The following is a 17659-nucleotide window of genomic DNA, read 5'->3' as shown; positions in this document are numbered from 1 at the left end:
CTAGTATCGTAAGCACCCAGATGAAAGATTTTTGCTAGACAATTTTCTCCTTAACACTTTATACGGATGAACGGATGAAAATTTGAAGATGAGCTAAAAGCACTTAAAATTGTGAACTATTTTAAATCCAACACTCTTAACGTAGTGCAATCTTTCAGAGCAAGCGATGGTTTTACCAAGTTGTTAAATTACTAATAAGTGTGAGTTTGCAGCAACTGAGCTGCCAAAGAAGAAACGAAAAACATTCCCCTCCTAAATTAAGATAAGAAATGAAACTCAATTAGAATCTCTAAAGTGAAAGAATACTATTGACCTAGGGGATAGAGGTCATGCTATTAGAAAACAACTAAAATAAAGCAAAAATATTTATGAGAAATGTGGTTTCTTTAATAGTTATTTTTGTTAGCTCTTTTTGCCAATAGAAAGAGAGTTAATGTGAATATTTCCAAAGTTGTCGATGACCTCAATTCAACTGATTTTGTTTTAATAATGAGTAGAAGCAAAATTTTTTTGTACAACGTTTACTTAATCTTCTCTTTCTCCCTTTCTTTGTGTATATCCAATCCGAAAAAACCTTCAACATTCATATTCATTTAGACCGCTCAAAAGCAAACAATTATGAACATTTCTTTCTAAACTTAGATTAGATTAGATGTAGCTTATTCAAGGTAATGCAAACTTAACCCGGCACGTATGTGATGGGGTGAGAATTACCCGAACCAAATTTTAGCCATTGGCTACTTAGTGATGTCTTCAATTATGTTTCTCCTATTTTCAGTAGTTACAGCTGCCAGCATCTAGACTGCTTCTGTTTCGATGTAAGAGATTGTGTATCTTAGTAACGTGCTATAAAAGAGCTCATATATCTTGGAATATAATATTAAAGTTACTTGGGTTATTTTAACCCCATTATACTGAGTATAATTTTGTTTTTAACAACAACTAAGTTATTTGTCTTTTTGTTATTCTTTTTCCATTATCTTCATTTCTCAATGATTTTTCTATGTTTATAATTGCTTAGATAAAAATTTACAGCTAATAAAATGAGCAGAAAAAGCTAAAAGCTTTGTGAGTTTCAAAGTGATAAGGAACCTATGATTCTGAAGAGAAAGACTTTGTACATCACAGTACACATGAATCTGAGTTTGAGCAAGATGATGGAGTAGAAGCAATCCCGAAGACGCAGGAGTTAAAAATGCTGAAGATAAAGCTACAGTCGAAGAACGTAATTCATTAGGTAAGATAGAAAATAGGAAGGCAGCTTTTATGACACTGGAAGTGAGGAAACTTTTTTAAAATCATTTAGGAACCGATAAAAAACTAAATAGTAGAAATATTTTTCTACTCCTTCTGTAACAACAAAAACTGAAAATGTAATTAAAACAAATCTACCTGGTGTTTAAAGCCATTGCAAGAAACTCTAAAACTCCTGAAATACATAGTCTACTGATTCAGTCGAAATACGGGCTACATAAGATTTGCTGAATTTTTCTTGGGTGTATAAAAAAGATTTATGGAAAAAAAACGGTCTAGGTATTGAAATATTTATAAGGGTAATGACTCTACCCAGTGACTATTGATGAACAATTGCCAGCAACGCAAGGTTGATTAATTCAGGTGATATGTATGAAAAGGGCGTTCGCTTGTACAGGATTTTGGAATATCGTTAGTACAAAGCAATCTATCATCTTGACGAGATATTATAAAACTAAGTATTGAGCTAAGAACAGGGATCAAGAGATCTCTTCGTGAATCTAAAGACAATGGAAATAATAAACCATAAAGGCATAAACGAATTAAGGGATTGGGTTTATGTCCAAGAAATAAATATTGTAAATCTCAAAAAAAATGTTCACACTTTGTTTGGAACACGTCATAAGCTTATGACAAAGTTGCTTCCAAAATAAGCAGTCATAACTTTTTGATATGAAAACTTTTCACAATTATGTTTATTCTATATTTATTTGCACACTTTTGTTAATAGGTATACGATTTTTTCAATTTTTTATCTCATTAAGTTTTTGATGCATCTATTTTTAGTGAAATGTCATTTTTGTTCTTTTGAAAAGGTTTTTCGTTGTTTTGTTATTTCTGTTTATAGAAAAATGAATACTAATTTTTTTCTGTGTAAAATTATCTTATTGAAAAATAAAATACAATGACTTAAGAAAAAAGAGTCGATAAATCGCAAGCTAAGATTTTTTACTTGAGGGGTAATTCCAACCCCAGCGTATGCATGAAGTTGTAGAAGTTCACTACACACGCTCCGAATTAATGAAAGATTTCATTTCGAAGAGAAAAGAGACTCGATAAATTCACACCGTTAATAAATATCAAAATAGAAATACACACATTTTTCTAGCACTCGTGATAAAAATATTTTAAGTTTTTGAATTAGTTTGCTGTTTTCTTGTAATGTCTTCCTATCTCCCGTTTAGTTTCCCTTTACTACGTTATATATTCATATAGGCAGCTTATATATTCTTCCTTTTTTCTTTATAAATTAAAATAGAAGCAAATCGAATCAAATATCAAGAATATCTAATTGAAAACACAGGCAATATTAAATTCAGCAAAAAACATTCGGCATAACAAAAATTACGAACAGTGGATTTAAAGAACACATTGGTGGAACGAAAGAGTGAAAGAAGCAATGCCTACAAGAAAATTCATTTTTTGGAGTAATGCGAAATGCAAGAAAATATAAAGTAACAACCTTACATAATGTGAAAGACGAAAATAGACAAATTATAACGTGATGAGAAGTATTCATAAAAAGAGACAATATTTGAAACAATTGTCGGAAGGATAAAAAATAACAATAAAAGAAGAGATAAACAGGAAATAATACTGATTAAATAATGGACAACATAACAGACAATATATAACAGAGGAATAGTTAATATAATAATGATGGACTACATAAAAACTATGATGAATTGAATAATAAGAACAGGAGTGGCACCAGAAGACTGGTAAGCAGGCAAATTAGTTCGAATAGCGGAGACACGAGCGAATTCAAAAATTATAGAGGTACTATACCACTGAGCACACTTGGTAAACTATATGTAAAGGTAATAAAAAAAGGCAGACAAAAGTAATTGGCAAAATGTTAGAAGACACGCAATACAGCTTAGATTAGATGAGTATTTGAGGATATAACGTATGCCACAAGAATAAGACACAAAATATCAAAAACATTCAATACAACACAAGGAGTGAGAGAGGGATGTGTTCTAAGCTTCTGCTCGTCTCAGTTGTTTGAAGAGTATAAAAGAAGCAAAAAAACAAGAGAAAACAAGATAGGACAATCCAATCTGGAAGAAGTCGAATTATCGGAAATAGCCAATGCAAATGATTTGGTTCTTATACAATGCAAGCTTTGAGAACATCATCATGAAGATAAATGACAAGAAAACAAAGATAAGGATTATTAGCAACAATAAAAAAGAAGCTGAAATGAACCTAAATGGAACAAAACTGGAACAAGTGAGTGGATGTAAATACCCAGGCTCAAAAATAAGTAAAAATGAAAGAATAGATGATAAAATGAAAGAGAGAGAAGGAGCAGTAGGAAGACTCTTTGGAAGTATAAAAAATACCTTCGTCAGAAAGAAAGAACCGAAGAAGACATAGAAACTAACTAAAATATATTGCCATTTGTTGCCTTCATGACATCTTCTAAGGTGGAACGGTCGTCCGTTTGTAGTGCCTACCAACATAGTACTTTATTTGCTCTATTTTTTTGAAAAATTAGACAGATAATGAGAAAAATAAAACCGAATCACTTTTCTAACAGAGATGAAATCGAGTGCGACTTTTTTCATTTCTCATATATTTACATTGCAAAATGGTACTTTTAATAATGTACATTTACTGATCATCTGTTCATTAATTCTCTTTAAAACGTTCACTGGTATTAATTATTTTATTTCAAAGGATTTCAATTAACATTAAAGCAAACATTACAGTACAGGGTTTTAAATAAAAATATCTTTATTATTAATATTGATTTCCTATTTAGCACATTGACATCGTAAATATGTAAACAAAGTTCTAAGGTCATTTTTAAATAGTTACTAACAGTTCAACGACTGTCTAACGCTTACGGTAAACAAATTAAAAAAAAACAAATGTCATATAATAAACTTTATTTATAACGATCACAATAATATTCTTTTAAAGAACTTTATGAACTTAGTATATTTTTTATTAGGTTTTTATAAGATATGTTTGTAGATTTTTATGATAGAGTATTCGTATTATAAAATTGATCAGCCAACTTTCAAGAAATTCTTACTGCTAATTTCAAATTAAGTGAACAATTTTAAAATTTGAAAATATTCATATTAATCAATGACGGAATAAGAGAGGTTTTTCTTCAATAATAAGTAAATTGAAACCATAAATTTATTATGTACTAAAATCGTACTCTAAAATATACTGAGAAATACTTTTTGTCACACTTCAAAGTTTGGAAGAAACAAAGGCTGAAATTTATACATCAGTCCTCTAAATGGTGATCATGGATGTTGTCAAAAGATATGAATTATACTAATACATTATCTACAAAATGGTACTGCAAGATCTGTTAGTTAAGTAATAAGACTGACGATGTAAAAGATTTATTATGAAATTGTTCACTGACAACATTTTTTTCAATTCCCTTCAAACTTGTTCGCAAGATAAAAAAGTCGCAGGGTGATGGATCCGTCCCTTAAGGTAACTGTGGTGACACTGGACTCTTTCTGTAACGCGTACTGGCAGATTGTCGTGATTCAACACCCAATTGATAGCGTTGTCTGGCCTCATTCTGTTCCTCATATTTAGGTGTAACAAACTCTTTATGTACCACCTCTTGGTTGCCAAAGAAGCAGATGAGGAACGTTTTCGCTTTCGACTTGCGCTTGACTAAATATTTGTGCACGGTCAAAGATCATCATCAAACACTTTCAATACTTTCCTCGACATTTAGCTCCTCGATTTTCGTGTAAAATGCTTCTAACACACATGTACAAAGCAATCAACTGATAGAGATCAAATGTGTGAGTTATCACATTATGCAATTGAAATTTTTTCGTTACAGGATTACCTGAAGTGCGACAAAAAAATTAATTCTCAAGTCTCGTATAATGGGCTTGTTTAAATGATCTTGATGTTCGTTACAGTGCAATAATACCGACACTTTCTATTATCAATTATTTCGAACTACAAATCATTAAAAAAAACTTCAAAACTATACTATTCATATATAAATTGACAAGTGAGTTGAAAGTTCATAAAGCTTTTATACAAAAAAATATTTAATAACTTTGGTTTCACGTTGTCTTTTCTATTGTTTTGTCCTTTAAGGTACTCTTTTACACCTTAGTACCTAAAATAAAATAAATATTAATATTATGGAATGGATAAAAATAAAAAAGACAACTGTAACCAAATTAACGTTATATTTGAGATCAGTTAACATTCTGTATACATGTAATTTATATCTATACTATTTTTTGATTGTATGTTTAATTACAATTGTCTTTTTTCTAAAAAAAATATTCCTAATAAATTCTCTTCTCATTCTAAAAAATCGATTTCTAACTTCAAATAAAATAGTTTCTTCTACAGTTATATGAATTACATTTTTGATATTCATTGTTGGCGTAAATGTGAATATTCCCTTTTTTCAATACGGTGAAGTTCTAAAAGAGCATTTATAAAAAAAACAACAAAATGAAGAATTATTTCTATAATGTAGTTCATGAAATACATGCGACAAGCTGCAATTTATACGAGGGTTGCTTTTTAAATTTCTGGGCTAGGCAATAGACATCTTTCATTACCAGTGGATGATTTGAGGCTTAAACCACAAACTACTACAAGACATATTGTTTTTGGGCATGATCATTTCCAACACAACATGAAACTTTGTTGAGATAGGAAGATTTTTATGAACCATATTAATCAATTGAGGCACTCCAACAAAAAAATTTCATGATACTAATAGGGTATATAACTACGTGTTGTTGTTTTGAAATTATCTCATTTGGAGTTCAAAACTTCTCCATAAGTTGGTTGGAACGCATGCTTGATGCTATTAGACCAAAAATATAAATCTGCTGCTTCCATAGTAGACTTTTGACATCTGATCTATTTGTAATTAAAATTCTTCATTTACCGTCTATGTAGGATATAAATTTCATATCCATATCCATATATTGAGTACTTGGAAGTATATTAATTTACTACAAAACATTATTCGAAGCAAAAAATATTATCATAAAAAATATAAATCTGAAGCGGTAGAAGCACCGAATAGAATGGTGAAATTTACTAAAATAGGTGTAAAAATAGTTGAAGGGAAATCTAAAGGAATTAACATCCTTAAATAGCCAACAAACAATGAATCACAATACAGTAAGAAAGAATCGTAATTTCGTACAAGTAAAAAGAAACTTTTATTAAACCAAACATCAATATTTTAGAATATTCAACAAAGCAGCTAATGTATGGCAAGCTTTCTTCATACAATCATTTTTTCTTTGCTTTATCTTCGCATATTTCCGCAACAACTTCGCCTAAACTTGACCATGCTGCAAATCTTTTCCTATTATAACCTGCAGAGAATCTATCAACTCTTGACAACTCAAATTTCAACTATTTCTCATACTTTTTCTTCGGATGATTTCAGTATTTTTCTTAGTTCTTTGAGTTTATCAATTTTCTTCTTATAGTTTTCTTCTATAAGATGTTTATGCTTCACAACTTTTTCTTGCCATTTTCTTTTGAACTCTTCTAAATTGAATTTCTTTTTCGATTTATTCTTATCTGATGTTATATCTACCTCATCGTGCTCTTCTTGACTCTCTCCACTTACTGATATTTCATCACTCTCTTCCCCACTGTCACTTTCAGCTTGGTTATCATCAGTGCCAACTTTTTTCTCTTTGTCATCCATAATAGCCAATCTTCTTTGTAAATCGAACAATATTTTTAAACACTTCTTGATTTTCAAACCTTTCTCCAACCTATCAATAATTTCTTCTATTGTGGAAACTTGCATGCTTTGAACGTGTTTTATATCCCATAGAATATTAGCTTCTTCTTCTATTAAATCATCATCATCGTCTACCAATAATCGTTTTAACTTCTCTAGTAGCTGAATGTTTTCTTGGAGTTCGATATCACGTTCATTTTCAAGTAGCCTTATCATTTCGTTTCTGGTATTAGCTTTCAAAACTTTCAAAGACGACAAAAAGTCTACGTATTTAATTTCCAATACAACGTCAAATTTTGTACCTGTCTTAAATTTCTCTTGAAAACTATCTACTACTTGGTTGATAATACATTGTATTTTTTGTAAGCTAACTAAATCTCCTATCAGTTTTTTCACTGCAAAGGCGTTTTCCCTTTCTTCATATAAAGTTTGAATAATTATTCTCATAGCTCTATTTTTTGTTTCTTGTAGTTCCGTGAATTTTTCTAGAATACCAATTTTTGCTTCGTAGTCGTTAGTTTGTTTATCCATTATTAACCTTTTCCAAGATTGAACAATTGATTTTTTGATTGATTGTATTTCGTTAAGTTCATCATATATGTCGTCAAATTTTCTGCAATCCATATAAATCAATACATCGATGTCGGTTAGTAGCTGAGATATTTTTTCTTTAATAGCTTGCACAGGTATTTCAGCGTTTCTACTGGGTAAGTAATTCGTATCCCTGGCTCTGTTGATAATACTATTGATTTTATCTAAATCTCCTTCTTCTGATGAATTATATGGATCGAATGAGGTATTTTCTACAGAATTTTCTTCAGTTTCTTTTTTCTTCGCTTTTTTCATAAATATCGGACGCTTGTATCCGTTAACTTCCATAAAAGGTAGCCCGTGGTTATCAATAATTAATTTGGGTTTTACTGGTTCAATAATAATTTTTTTTCTGATTTGTTCTATAGAATCTTCTTGAGATGTTATTTTTTTCGATCGTAGTCTAGAGTTATTCCTTTGCTTCTTAGGGTTGTCGAAATAGTTCTCAGAACTGCTTCTTGACTGTTTTTTCATTCCTCCAAAAAGATGTTCAATAATTTTCCTCTCTTCTTCACTGTTTCCTATTTTATTGTGCTTAGCTCTGAATTTTCTATTGGACTTATTTGGTTTTTCCGGCTCCTCAATCATCCTCCCTAATTTTTCTCTTAATAATTGTTCAATTTCATCATCGTCCACCATCTTCAAAATATATCTCTTTTTCCTATCAGAAATATTGCCATCTTTATTAGTAGTTTGGGTTTGGGACTGATTTGTAGAATTCTTTATTATTTCAGGCAAATCTCTCCGAAATCTACGGCGCCTATTTATAATATTATCTAAAAAATTATCGGTGGGAGTGTATTCTTCAAAATCTCCAATCATATCGCTAGTGAAATGCAATAAGTTCTTCTTAAAGTTACGACCAAAATCTCGAAAATATCTTTTTGTTCCAACTAACATTTTTGGTACTGCTTTAACTATAGGAAATGAATCTTCGTCATTTAGACTACGAAGAACTTTTGCCGGGAGTGTTAGAAGATGTAACAGAGGGTATTTTGAGATCCATTCTTTCTTAATATGAGGTGCAAATTCTAATTCTTCTTCGCTGTTATCTTCTCTAAATCTTTGCAGCTCTTCTCTTATTGCTTTTCTTAGTAATTCCTCTTTTGATATATCCTTATAGTGTGATGAAACTATATAATCTTCTTCATAATCGTAATCTTTATCGATTTCATTATCTTCATCACTATCCCTGATTCTTATTTGATAAAGGGGTAGAGAAAATTCGTCAGAATCTATGATTATTGATCTTTTCATATTTTTTGTTGAATTGGGCACTTTGCTGTTTACATTTCTTTTTGATATTTTATGCGCATTGTTGAGTTTTTTGAGCTTCTGTAAAAAACGGGCTTTTTCTCTAGCTGACATTTTTTCTCCATCATTAACAGGTTTTTGATTAAAATACTCATCTAATATTTCATTAGACGATAACTCTCCCATCCAAAAAGTATCTTTTTCCTTCAATTGCGGGTACCTCGCTTGTTTATGTTTTAGGATTTGATCCTGGCTTCTAGTTTTGGGTTTTGGATAGTGCAAACTATCTATAAAATGCTCAGTTTCCTCATCTACTAATCTTTGAGTAAGATGTGCATATGGTATTCTTTCTTCATAACGTTTAGTTGATGAAGGTATATTATAATCTTTATACCTATTTGAGAAATAACCTTCCATTTGATTTTTGGAATAGAAGCGGTCCCCACTATCATATTTTTTTGGATAATAATCCTCTTCCACTCCATATCTATTACCATAATTAGTCGCGGCATATTGTTTGGATAATTGTTTCAAAGCAGGTTTACCGAAAATTTTACTTTTTATGGAAGCTATATTCTCTTTATGTTTTTGTGTTATCTTTTCTTGAAGACTCTGTTGAGGTGGCGGTAAATTATATATTACTTGTAACTTTTTATCTGGATGTGTTAATGCCATACTATTGACAGTTTTCATTATTGGTTCTTTGATAAATTTAGGTAACATATTCATCATAAATTTGTAACCATGTTGTACTATCGGTGATTGTCGTTTTGAACGCTTATGGGTTTGAGATCTTGCAGTATTTTCAACAGACGGAATAGATTCATACCTGCTTAATCCACAGCATGGCTTCCTGCCAAATGATTGGAAATTTTGGGCAGGATAAGGTCCGCATCCACAGGAAGAATGCAAAGGACAAGTTATCGGACCGCAGCAGGTGGGTATAACATTCTCTCCACGGATAACTGAGATTGCTGAAAAATAAACAAAAATATGAAAAAATATATTCAATTCAGTCGAGTATCACAAATGAATGCAAGAAAAATCAATTCAAAACATATGTAGTTGATGCAATACATTTTAAATAAGTGATATATCCGTAAAGAAAATGAAGATAATGCTTTGTGACATATTTCTGTGAAACCCTCTATAGAGAAAAGCACAGCATATTTCGGAACCATAAACGGTAAACTTAGCTGTTCATGGGTCATTTTGGGGTCACAATTAGCCACCATGTTGACTAAGAGGCAAATATAAGTTAAATGAAGCTAGTCTAATGTTGTTTAATTATTATTTTTTATACAATATATTGATTCCACTAAAAAAACAATCAATTCTCTATACACAATTGAAACAAAATCTTTATTTGTCTCTAAAAACTATGGGGCCGACGTTACTCGTAATAATCAATTCACGGGGGTCCCGTTTTCGAGTGTTTAAAAGAAGACGAGACGATTTTTTATTGATCTCGACTATAGTTTGATATATAAAGTCTCGTATCAGCCAGCGAAAGTTATTTTGTCATATACATGATTTCTAGTAAATATTTCAATAGATAAATTAAAAATAATCTACTTATTTTGAAAATATGGAGATAGAGAACTGTAGAACATGACGGGTAACAAAATCTTTGATCTCTATCTTTAACACGTTCATATTAGCTTGGCATATACGATTTTTTATTTGAAATTTTGCACACTTCTTAAAAACCTCCAGATTAACGATTTATTTATGCTTTGTCCCAACTATGTTTCAGAATTGGAGAAAATATCAATATTCTTATAAAACAGAACCACTTATTTCATGAAAGGAAAGTGGCAGTAGCACCATTTACCAATGTCTTGGATAAGTTATGGACTTTGAATAGAAATAAATGATAACTAAAAAAACACACTTTAATAGCAAACCAACCTAAAAACTAGAAATTAATATTTAATATTTCAAACTAGAGTAGAATGATATATATAATGATATAAAAAGTATTGTATGCTTGATTTCCATTGGATTTTATGTTGATAGATACTAAAGTGAGTAGTCTTTATAAAAACATTTACGAAAGCACTCCATGCATTTTTATATATTATTAGAAGTGTTAAAAAATTGTTCTAATATTTAGTTTGGTTTTAGTGTTTTATGAACTGAGTATAATAGTATTACTTTATTCCTTTAGTACGTATAGTAATAATTGTACCTAATGGCTTCTAGTAAGGTTTGATTAAAAATATATATAAGTTTCATACATTTAAATAATTTATATTAGGTCAAGCGTCTTCAGGTGTTTGTTGAGGCGACAGTACCCCGATAGAACTCCTGTTAGTATTCGTAGATTGTTCTTACTAAGGTTGATACATTCAGCAGATCTACTCTGATTATAGTTGCCCAGAGGAGTCTTGCTTGTCTCAGCCCCTTTTTTCTCTCCTTATAATTATCTGTTCCTAGTTAGTCATCTACTGGGATTTCTAGTTGGAAATATTCGACAGAAGGGTCTTCTTTTGAGGCTGGAATCCTGTACTTTGCTAAAGTATCTTCAACATTCCTATAGGTTTTTTTTCAATATTAATGTAACCAATGTGGCATTATCCAAGCTTACGCCCAATTCCATAAATTTGTACCATTTCTTCATTATGTAGAATCCAGTCTGACCGATATCCCTTAAGGTATCTTCAAATTTACCTTTGGGATTAGGACTGTATTCTCTGATTATACATTTTATGTAGTATACACCTATACCTACTAGATATCATACACTGTCCGATAGCTCATTTGGTGACTACTGTTATGGTTTCTACTGGTATTTTGGATAGTATTACCTAAACCTATGAACTTATACTTTCATTCAAATCTCTCCGCTCTTGTACGTATCATCAAACTTTCCCGAAATGTCCAAGAAAACATATGTGGCTATATTTTTTCGATTCAATATCACTTCTGTTCATGTTGGCTAACTATCATATAGTTAACTTCAATAAATTAGGATATATGTCTCTATTTCGAATGTCCAGTATTTTTCCCATCATTTTTGATTTGATACTTTCAGGTCTAAATTATTGCAGCTTAGTGCAATATATTTTTAATCTCCTAAATGGTGGATTAAATTGATCTGTCCTTTCCTTAAAAGTGTGGTACGACGTCATATGTTGCCGCCAATTTGGACAGATAAAAGATGTTAATAGCCCATTTTAGTTGTCGTTCTTAGTCCTCTCGCCATCTCCAAAACTTCTGGATGAACGTGATCGGGGATCTACTCTATATAAGTTTAATGGTATTTCTTGCACGGCCTACTCTTCGTATTCTGCCTATCTCACATTAGCTTATTAAACGTATGTATTATAATTATTACTAAAACTTGATTATAAGACAAAATACTATAATACCCAACTAAATTTCCTCACTTATATCTTAGTGTTACTAGTTAGTAGTAACAGGATTAAGGCAATGAAAAGTTATTATCATTGGCCTATTTCAGTATGCTTTTATAACGGCTCCTATAGGCATCAAAGGTATTAAGATTGAGATGATCCTCATAGGGAAGTAATTGCCTTTTTCGACGAGAGCAAATATGTTTAAAACTGTTCAGTGGCTTAGACTAGTCACTCATTATTCCAATAAATTTATCATAAAGCGTTGATTAAATATTATTAAATAGAGATCAGCTCTAAACAATGTAATATAGTCTGTGCGAAATACTTTTTTCTAATATTCACTAGCTGTTTACGCCTCCTGTACAATACCTTGAAAATTGAAGAGCTTTCTTTCAGTCAAGTTGGTAATAAAATTTCGTTTCACAAGTCTCTAAAATAAATTGTTTCTGAAATACCTTGCCCTCTTATCTGGTAACTTCCTCATTACATACAATTACTCCAATATAAACTTAGTGCTCCAAGGTACCTAGTCTATAAGAGATAAAAGTGTATTCACTTGAAATAATTAATGTATTATTTCTGTAAATGACTCCTACAATGGCAATACAATCAATTCGGTCATATTTTGGATTACTTAAGGTGAAAAATGAATACTTACGTGGAGCTGGTACAATAACTCTATCTATACTTGTAGTGAGTCCTTCTATTGGAACAGAAGGAATGGTTATAGATGGTAATTCTTCTGGTATTTGTACTTCCACTGGAAGGATACCACACTCTCCTACAGAACTTAATAGACCCTCTCCAACGTTAGTTACTTCACCATCTAATAGGGCATTTCCAAAACTGGTTAATACTCTTCCATCATAATTGTTTAAGATACGGTCTGCTGGAATGATACCATCCATGTAGCAACCACCCAAATTTAAGAAATTTCTTTCCCAGATGCGGCGATTTCCATGACAACCAATATCTATAGGTCTAAAACTTTGTTGAATCTGCAAAAAAAAATTATCATGATGTAGTATCTTTCAATTAGGATATAAGTAAACGAGGCTTACAAATTATGGTTTTCGGAATTGAATAATAAAAAATGGAGCTTGAATAGATAATAGTAATTTCATGTGATTTGAGCGGCATTTAGATGTCATTCTCTGAAGGAAGGTACAATGAAGGAAAAATACAGGACATAATGTTTGTATCCAAAGGTAATCACTAAATTATGTCGTGCAAACAAGAATGTTTTCTAATAAAAGGGAAGTTCAGGAGGTTTGTTATGTTTTCAATTTCATACTAATGGAAAATAGAAGGAATACAGATATTGTGGTACTGGTAAAACTATTCAATAAAAAAAGTTCTTCTAAGCAGTATACAACTATAGTAAAAGGAACCAACTACCAGATGCTTAGAATTTGGATATAGAAAATGTTTAATATATCAGCTCTTGGACTGAAGGCGGTTGAAAAAGATAATATAAAAGCTGATAGGAAAATAATATATATCTGACACGAAATGCATTTTTTATGAAAAAACCTTGATAATTGACTTTTATTAACGGATATGTTTTCCAGGTAAAACTAGACCGAAAAAAAGACAAAAGGAGAGCTAATATGCTAATTCCATTATGTAGGAAATCGCTGCTTTTATGTTCACATGATCATTGTACAATGCAGATGATAAAATTTTTTATAATGTTAAGGGTGGAATTTTGTAATTGGAACTTCTTAAAGAGTACCTGTAAATTGGTGGTATTATGGTATCCTGAATGTGTTTGCGAATGACATATACTGATTTGAAAATAAAAAAAGGAAAAATTGAAAGTATTTTTTGAAGTAGAATTAGCAATGTGTTTTTCTGCCCAAATCAAACATATAACAAATTGCTTTTTTTGTATTTGATTTAATAAGAAAAACTAGCTCCATGAGCGGCGAAGAAAGAAAATTTGAGCAAATTTAACAGCTTTAGTCGGGTTGTTAGTGAGAACAAATAGTTGTTGAATACATTTATGAGGCATAACTAGAGAGCTGAAATCTGATCTTTAGGAAATACTACTACTGATTAGTATTTTCATTAGATCCAGCAATTTCTCATTCGGTTTTGATGTAACATTTGAAAGGGGTACTGAGAATACCATAAAATAGTAGCTTTTCATTAATATTCCATGATCGACTCAATTAACCACTTATGAGAAATCATAACAGATAAATCTAGATAAAAGTGTTAAAAGGTTAATTCCAAAAATGAAATTTAAAATACAAGACCCAAATGAAAAATCAAAAGAAATATGATTGAAGATGAATCTTGATAATAGAAAAATAGTTAGCGAAGTCAAGAGGATATAAATATAGGTAACAAAATTATAAAGAATTGTGAACAATATTTATTCAGAAAATAAGAAAATAAGAAGCTCTGTCTGCATTTGACAAACTCATACTCATATATCTAAAATGCGAAGCTTATGTCAAGTGTACACTATCAGTAACCCAGAAACAATGGGAATTTGAAATGGAATATAACGTTTGTTAGAATATTAGAATCAAAACGACGAAAAATATCCTACTAGCAATCGAGGTGATAGAGCTCAAAAACTTCTCACGATGCAGTTTCAAAGATAAAAAAAGGACACGAGTTGGAGTATGAGAAACTTAATATATAAGAACAACAAGCATATATACAACAAAGCTGAAGGGAAACATCTAAAAAGATGAATAGGGTTATTGACCAAAACATTCTCAGAAAACTTTGATTTGATGTAAAAATATAGTTACACCTATACCATAAACAAACTGCCGGGGAATTCAAGCAGTACAAACTTTATTTTCATATAAATACTGTAATTGTTGAAACAATATAACAAACACCAGCAGAACTTAAATTGACGTCTGATATGGAAAAGTTGTCCAAATGATTGTTAATATTGATCTCAATTTGAAGCATAATATATATACCAGAATGATTAACAATATATTTTGCTCAGTTTTGCTCTTCAATGAAAGCCGCGCGCCTATTTTGTGAGTTTTAATCTATATTTTGTACAGGAATATCAGGAATATACTTACTTCGACTGGTATCTCTTTTCCAGGAACCGAAACAGTTGGTAGATCTTCTGGTACTGGTGCTGGAGCTTGTACAGTTGGTTGAGCTGCTACAGCACCGCCTACAAGGCCAGTGTCACGTGGAAAACCATTTTCGCTCCTGTAAATCACCTGAATAGGTGCTTGACCAGGAGCTCCTGGTACCGATCCAGCTACTGTCAAGTGCTTGGAGCACTAGAAAAAAGTTTATGCTGAATCCATGGCTAATTACATTTCTATCAAATAAACTAAGTGGGAAATCCCGGGCTTTGTGCACTTAAACGTTGAAGCGAAATAAAAATGATATCTAGTTTATATTAAAAACGGAACATTTGTTGTATATGATTCTAAGTTCTACACATATGTTAAGAAATTCAAATTTAAAATGAAAATCCTTTGACGAAAAACACAAAATAACTTTTACCTTTTTTTCACGGCATTAGCACTATATTTTTTATCCGTAAATGATATTTTAATAAAGTTCTAAAGCAAATGCTATTTGTTATACAATATTCCATATATAAATATTTATTGATCTTTAGAAATAAACAGATTATTTACAATAATTAACAATGTATATTTATATTGTGCTAGACAAATGAGAATATATATCACATTTTAGTAATTTGAAAAATTGTATTCTTAAGCAATAATATATACATATCACCGAAAATAATAGAAAGTTTTATTAAATTTATTGAAGAAATGAAACTATTTCTCAGTGATTAAAACAGGAGTTAAAATAATTTGTTTATTTGTGATGTGCTTGATTGAAACTTACCTTAAGGCAACCACAATTGGCGTAAACAGTGCCTAAAATGGCAAGAAGGGTAACAAATAGTTTCATTTGTTTTTCTTTTGTGACTAACTGGCCCCAAAAGCAGACCGACACGGAAGAACCAACGGATTTATAAGGAATTGAATTCGGAATTATATTTATAACCTAGAGTGCAATGACAATTTTATTTATCATTTCAATATAAACAAATATTCGTGATTTATTTTCAAAAATTAATAATTAGCATGTACATAACCAAAGTCTTTGTTATGAACATACATTTCAGGTTTTGTATATATAAATGAAAAAATAAATGTTATGATTTTTTGTTCCTTGTTAAAAATACTACATTATTATTTTGTATATAACATCCATCAAAATTCCCTTTCTGGATTCAAAATTATATTATCTTTGGAAACTAGAGGTTTATACATTTGTCCTTTTTGCTATAATCCGTGTTTCATGCAATGAATAAATTTGAAACTTTAATTAGGTCGTAGAATGTAAAAATATAAAATGATAAAAAATTATATTATTATATTAGTGACATGACAAAACTTACGAATAGACAAAATATCAAATAACATAGAAAAGTGTTATGATAAGATAATGCAGAAAATAAGTATCTACAACGTTTATTTTTGAAAAAAAAAAATGGAAAAAATGGAGAAATTAATGGAAAATAAACAAAATTTGATTTTTAATTTATAGAAAAAATTCCATAATTGAAAAAATTAAAATTTAAAGTTACCGAGAAAGAACCTTCAATTGTCAGTCTTACAATTAGTGTCACACGATTTTTTTTATTTTGGTATTTTTGAAGAAAAAATGATTAAAATGTAGAAATTCTAGTCATAATATGTAATAGACAAAACTTGCAATTGATAAAACACAGTAAGAAGAATTATTGCAAAATTTAATGAAACGGAAAGCGTAAAGGAGACTTCAAAATCTGTGAAATCAAGAATAAGCGACGTTGTAAAGTTAGATATTTTGTTGTCATGAACAGACAACCCACAACAACAGAAATTGCTTCACAAAAAAAGTCCCCTTCTCATGAGATGATCCGTACATACAATAAGACATTGTGGAGAAAATTTAAATTTTCTCAAAAGTGTAGTATTTTCAGACGACACAGTTTGTTTAAATGGTAAAGTAAATCGATAAAGTTCTCGCTATTATAATATAAGCCCAGTACCCTCAAAAAATCAATGTTTAGTAGAACTCATCAGAGGAATATTCATTGTTCCTTATTTCTTTCGCAGGACTTAGCTAAGCGATATTTGGAATATTTTCGTATGGCTGTACTTTCGGACCAAATTGCGGCTTTTCCGTATCCAGATACAAGAAAAACTTGAAACCCAGTATTTGGATCCATTTATTTAGTGTTCGAAGGTTTCTTGATAACCATTTTGAAGGAAAAATACTGAAATAGCTACATCAATTGAGTGGCCACCTAGGTCACCTGACCTCACCACCTTGAATTTTTATGTGCCATTTGAAAACTCGAATCTACTACAACGTTTCAGACAATTTACAAGACTTAATGGAACAAATTAGACATGCTAACTCGCAGATAATCGAATACTTTCAGGTTCACCATCGTGTAGCCTAC

The 17659-nt window shown here is 30.7% G+C and overlaps 1 protein-coding gene across 1 annotated transcript; it reads right to left on the bottom strand.

Annotated features, from left to right (window-relative positions):
• Window positions 1–5428: 5428 nt before the first annotated feature.
• Window positions 5429–16195, bottom strand: LOC130895145 (uncharacterized). The gene is made up of 4 exons (XM_057802315.1): window positions 16048–16195; window positions 15252–15461; window positions 12851–13190; window positions 5429–9804 (listed from the first exon to the last, which is right to left on the bottom strand). The coding sequence occupies exons 1-4, from the start codon at window positions 16111–16113 to the stop codon at window positions 6653–6655; spliced, it is 3768 nt and encodes a 1255-aa protein (XP_057658298.1). The 5' UTR covers window positions 16114–16195; the 3' UTR covers window positions 5429–6652.
• Between the last annotated feature and the right edge of the window lie 1464 nt (window positions 16196–17659).

The sequence above is a fragment of the Diorhabda carinulata genome, chromosome 6 (genome assembly GCF_026250575.1).
Source record: "Diorhabda carinulata isolate Delta chromosome 6, icDioCari1.1, whole genome shotgun sequence".
Classification (NCBI taxonomy): Eukaryota; Metazoa; Arthropoda; class Insecta; order Coleoptera; family Chrysomelidae; genus Diorhabda; species Diorhabda carinulata.
The sequence above is the reverse complement of the archived record's forward strand: the minus strand, read 5'-3'. Positions and strand labels throughout refer to the sequence as shown.

What these genes read in the sequence shown, in the direction of transcription:
- LOC130895145 (XM_057802315.1), bottom strand. Translation starts at nt 16,113, where the DNA reads ATGAAACTATTTGTTACCCTTCTTGCCATTTTAGGCACTGTTTACGCC. An exon ending in CCAATTGTGGTTGCCTTAAG is followed by an intron (nt 15,462 to 16,047) that starts GTAAGTTTCAAT and finishes ACTTTTTTCTAG; the next exon opens with TGCTCCAAGCACTTGACAGT. An exon ending in AGTTATTGTACCAGCTCCAC is followed by an intron (nt 9,805 to 12,850) that starts GTAAGTATTCAT and finishes TTTATTTTTCAG; the next exon opens with CAATCTCAGTTATCCGTGGA.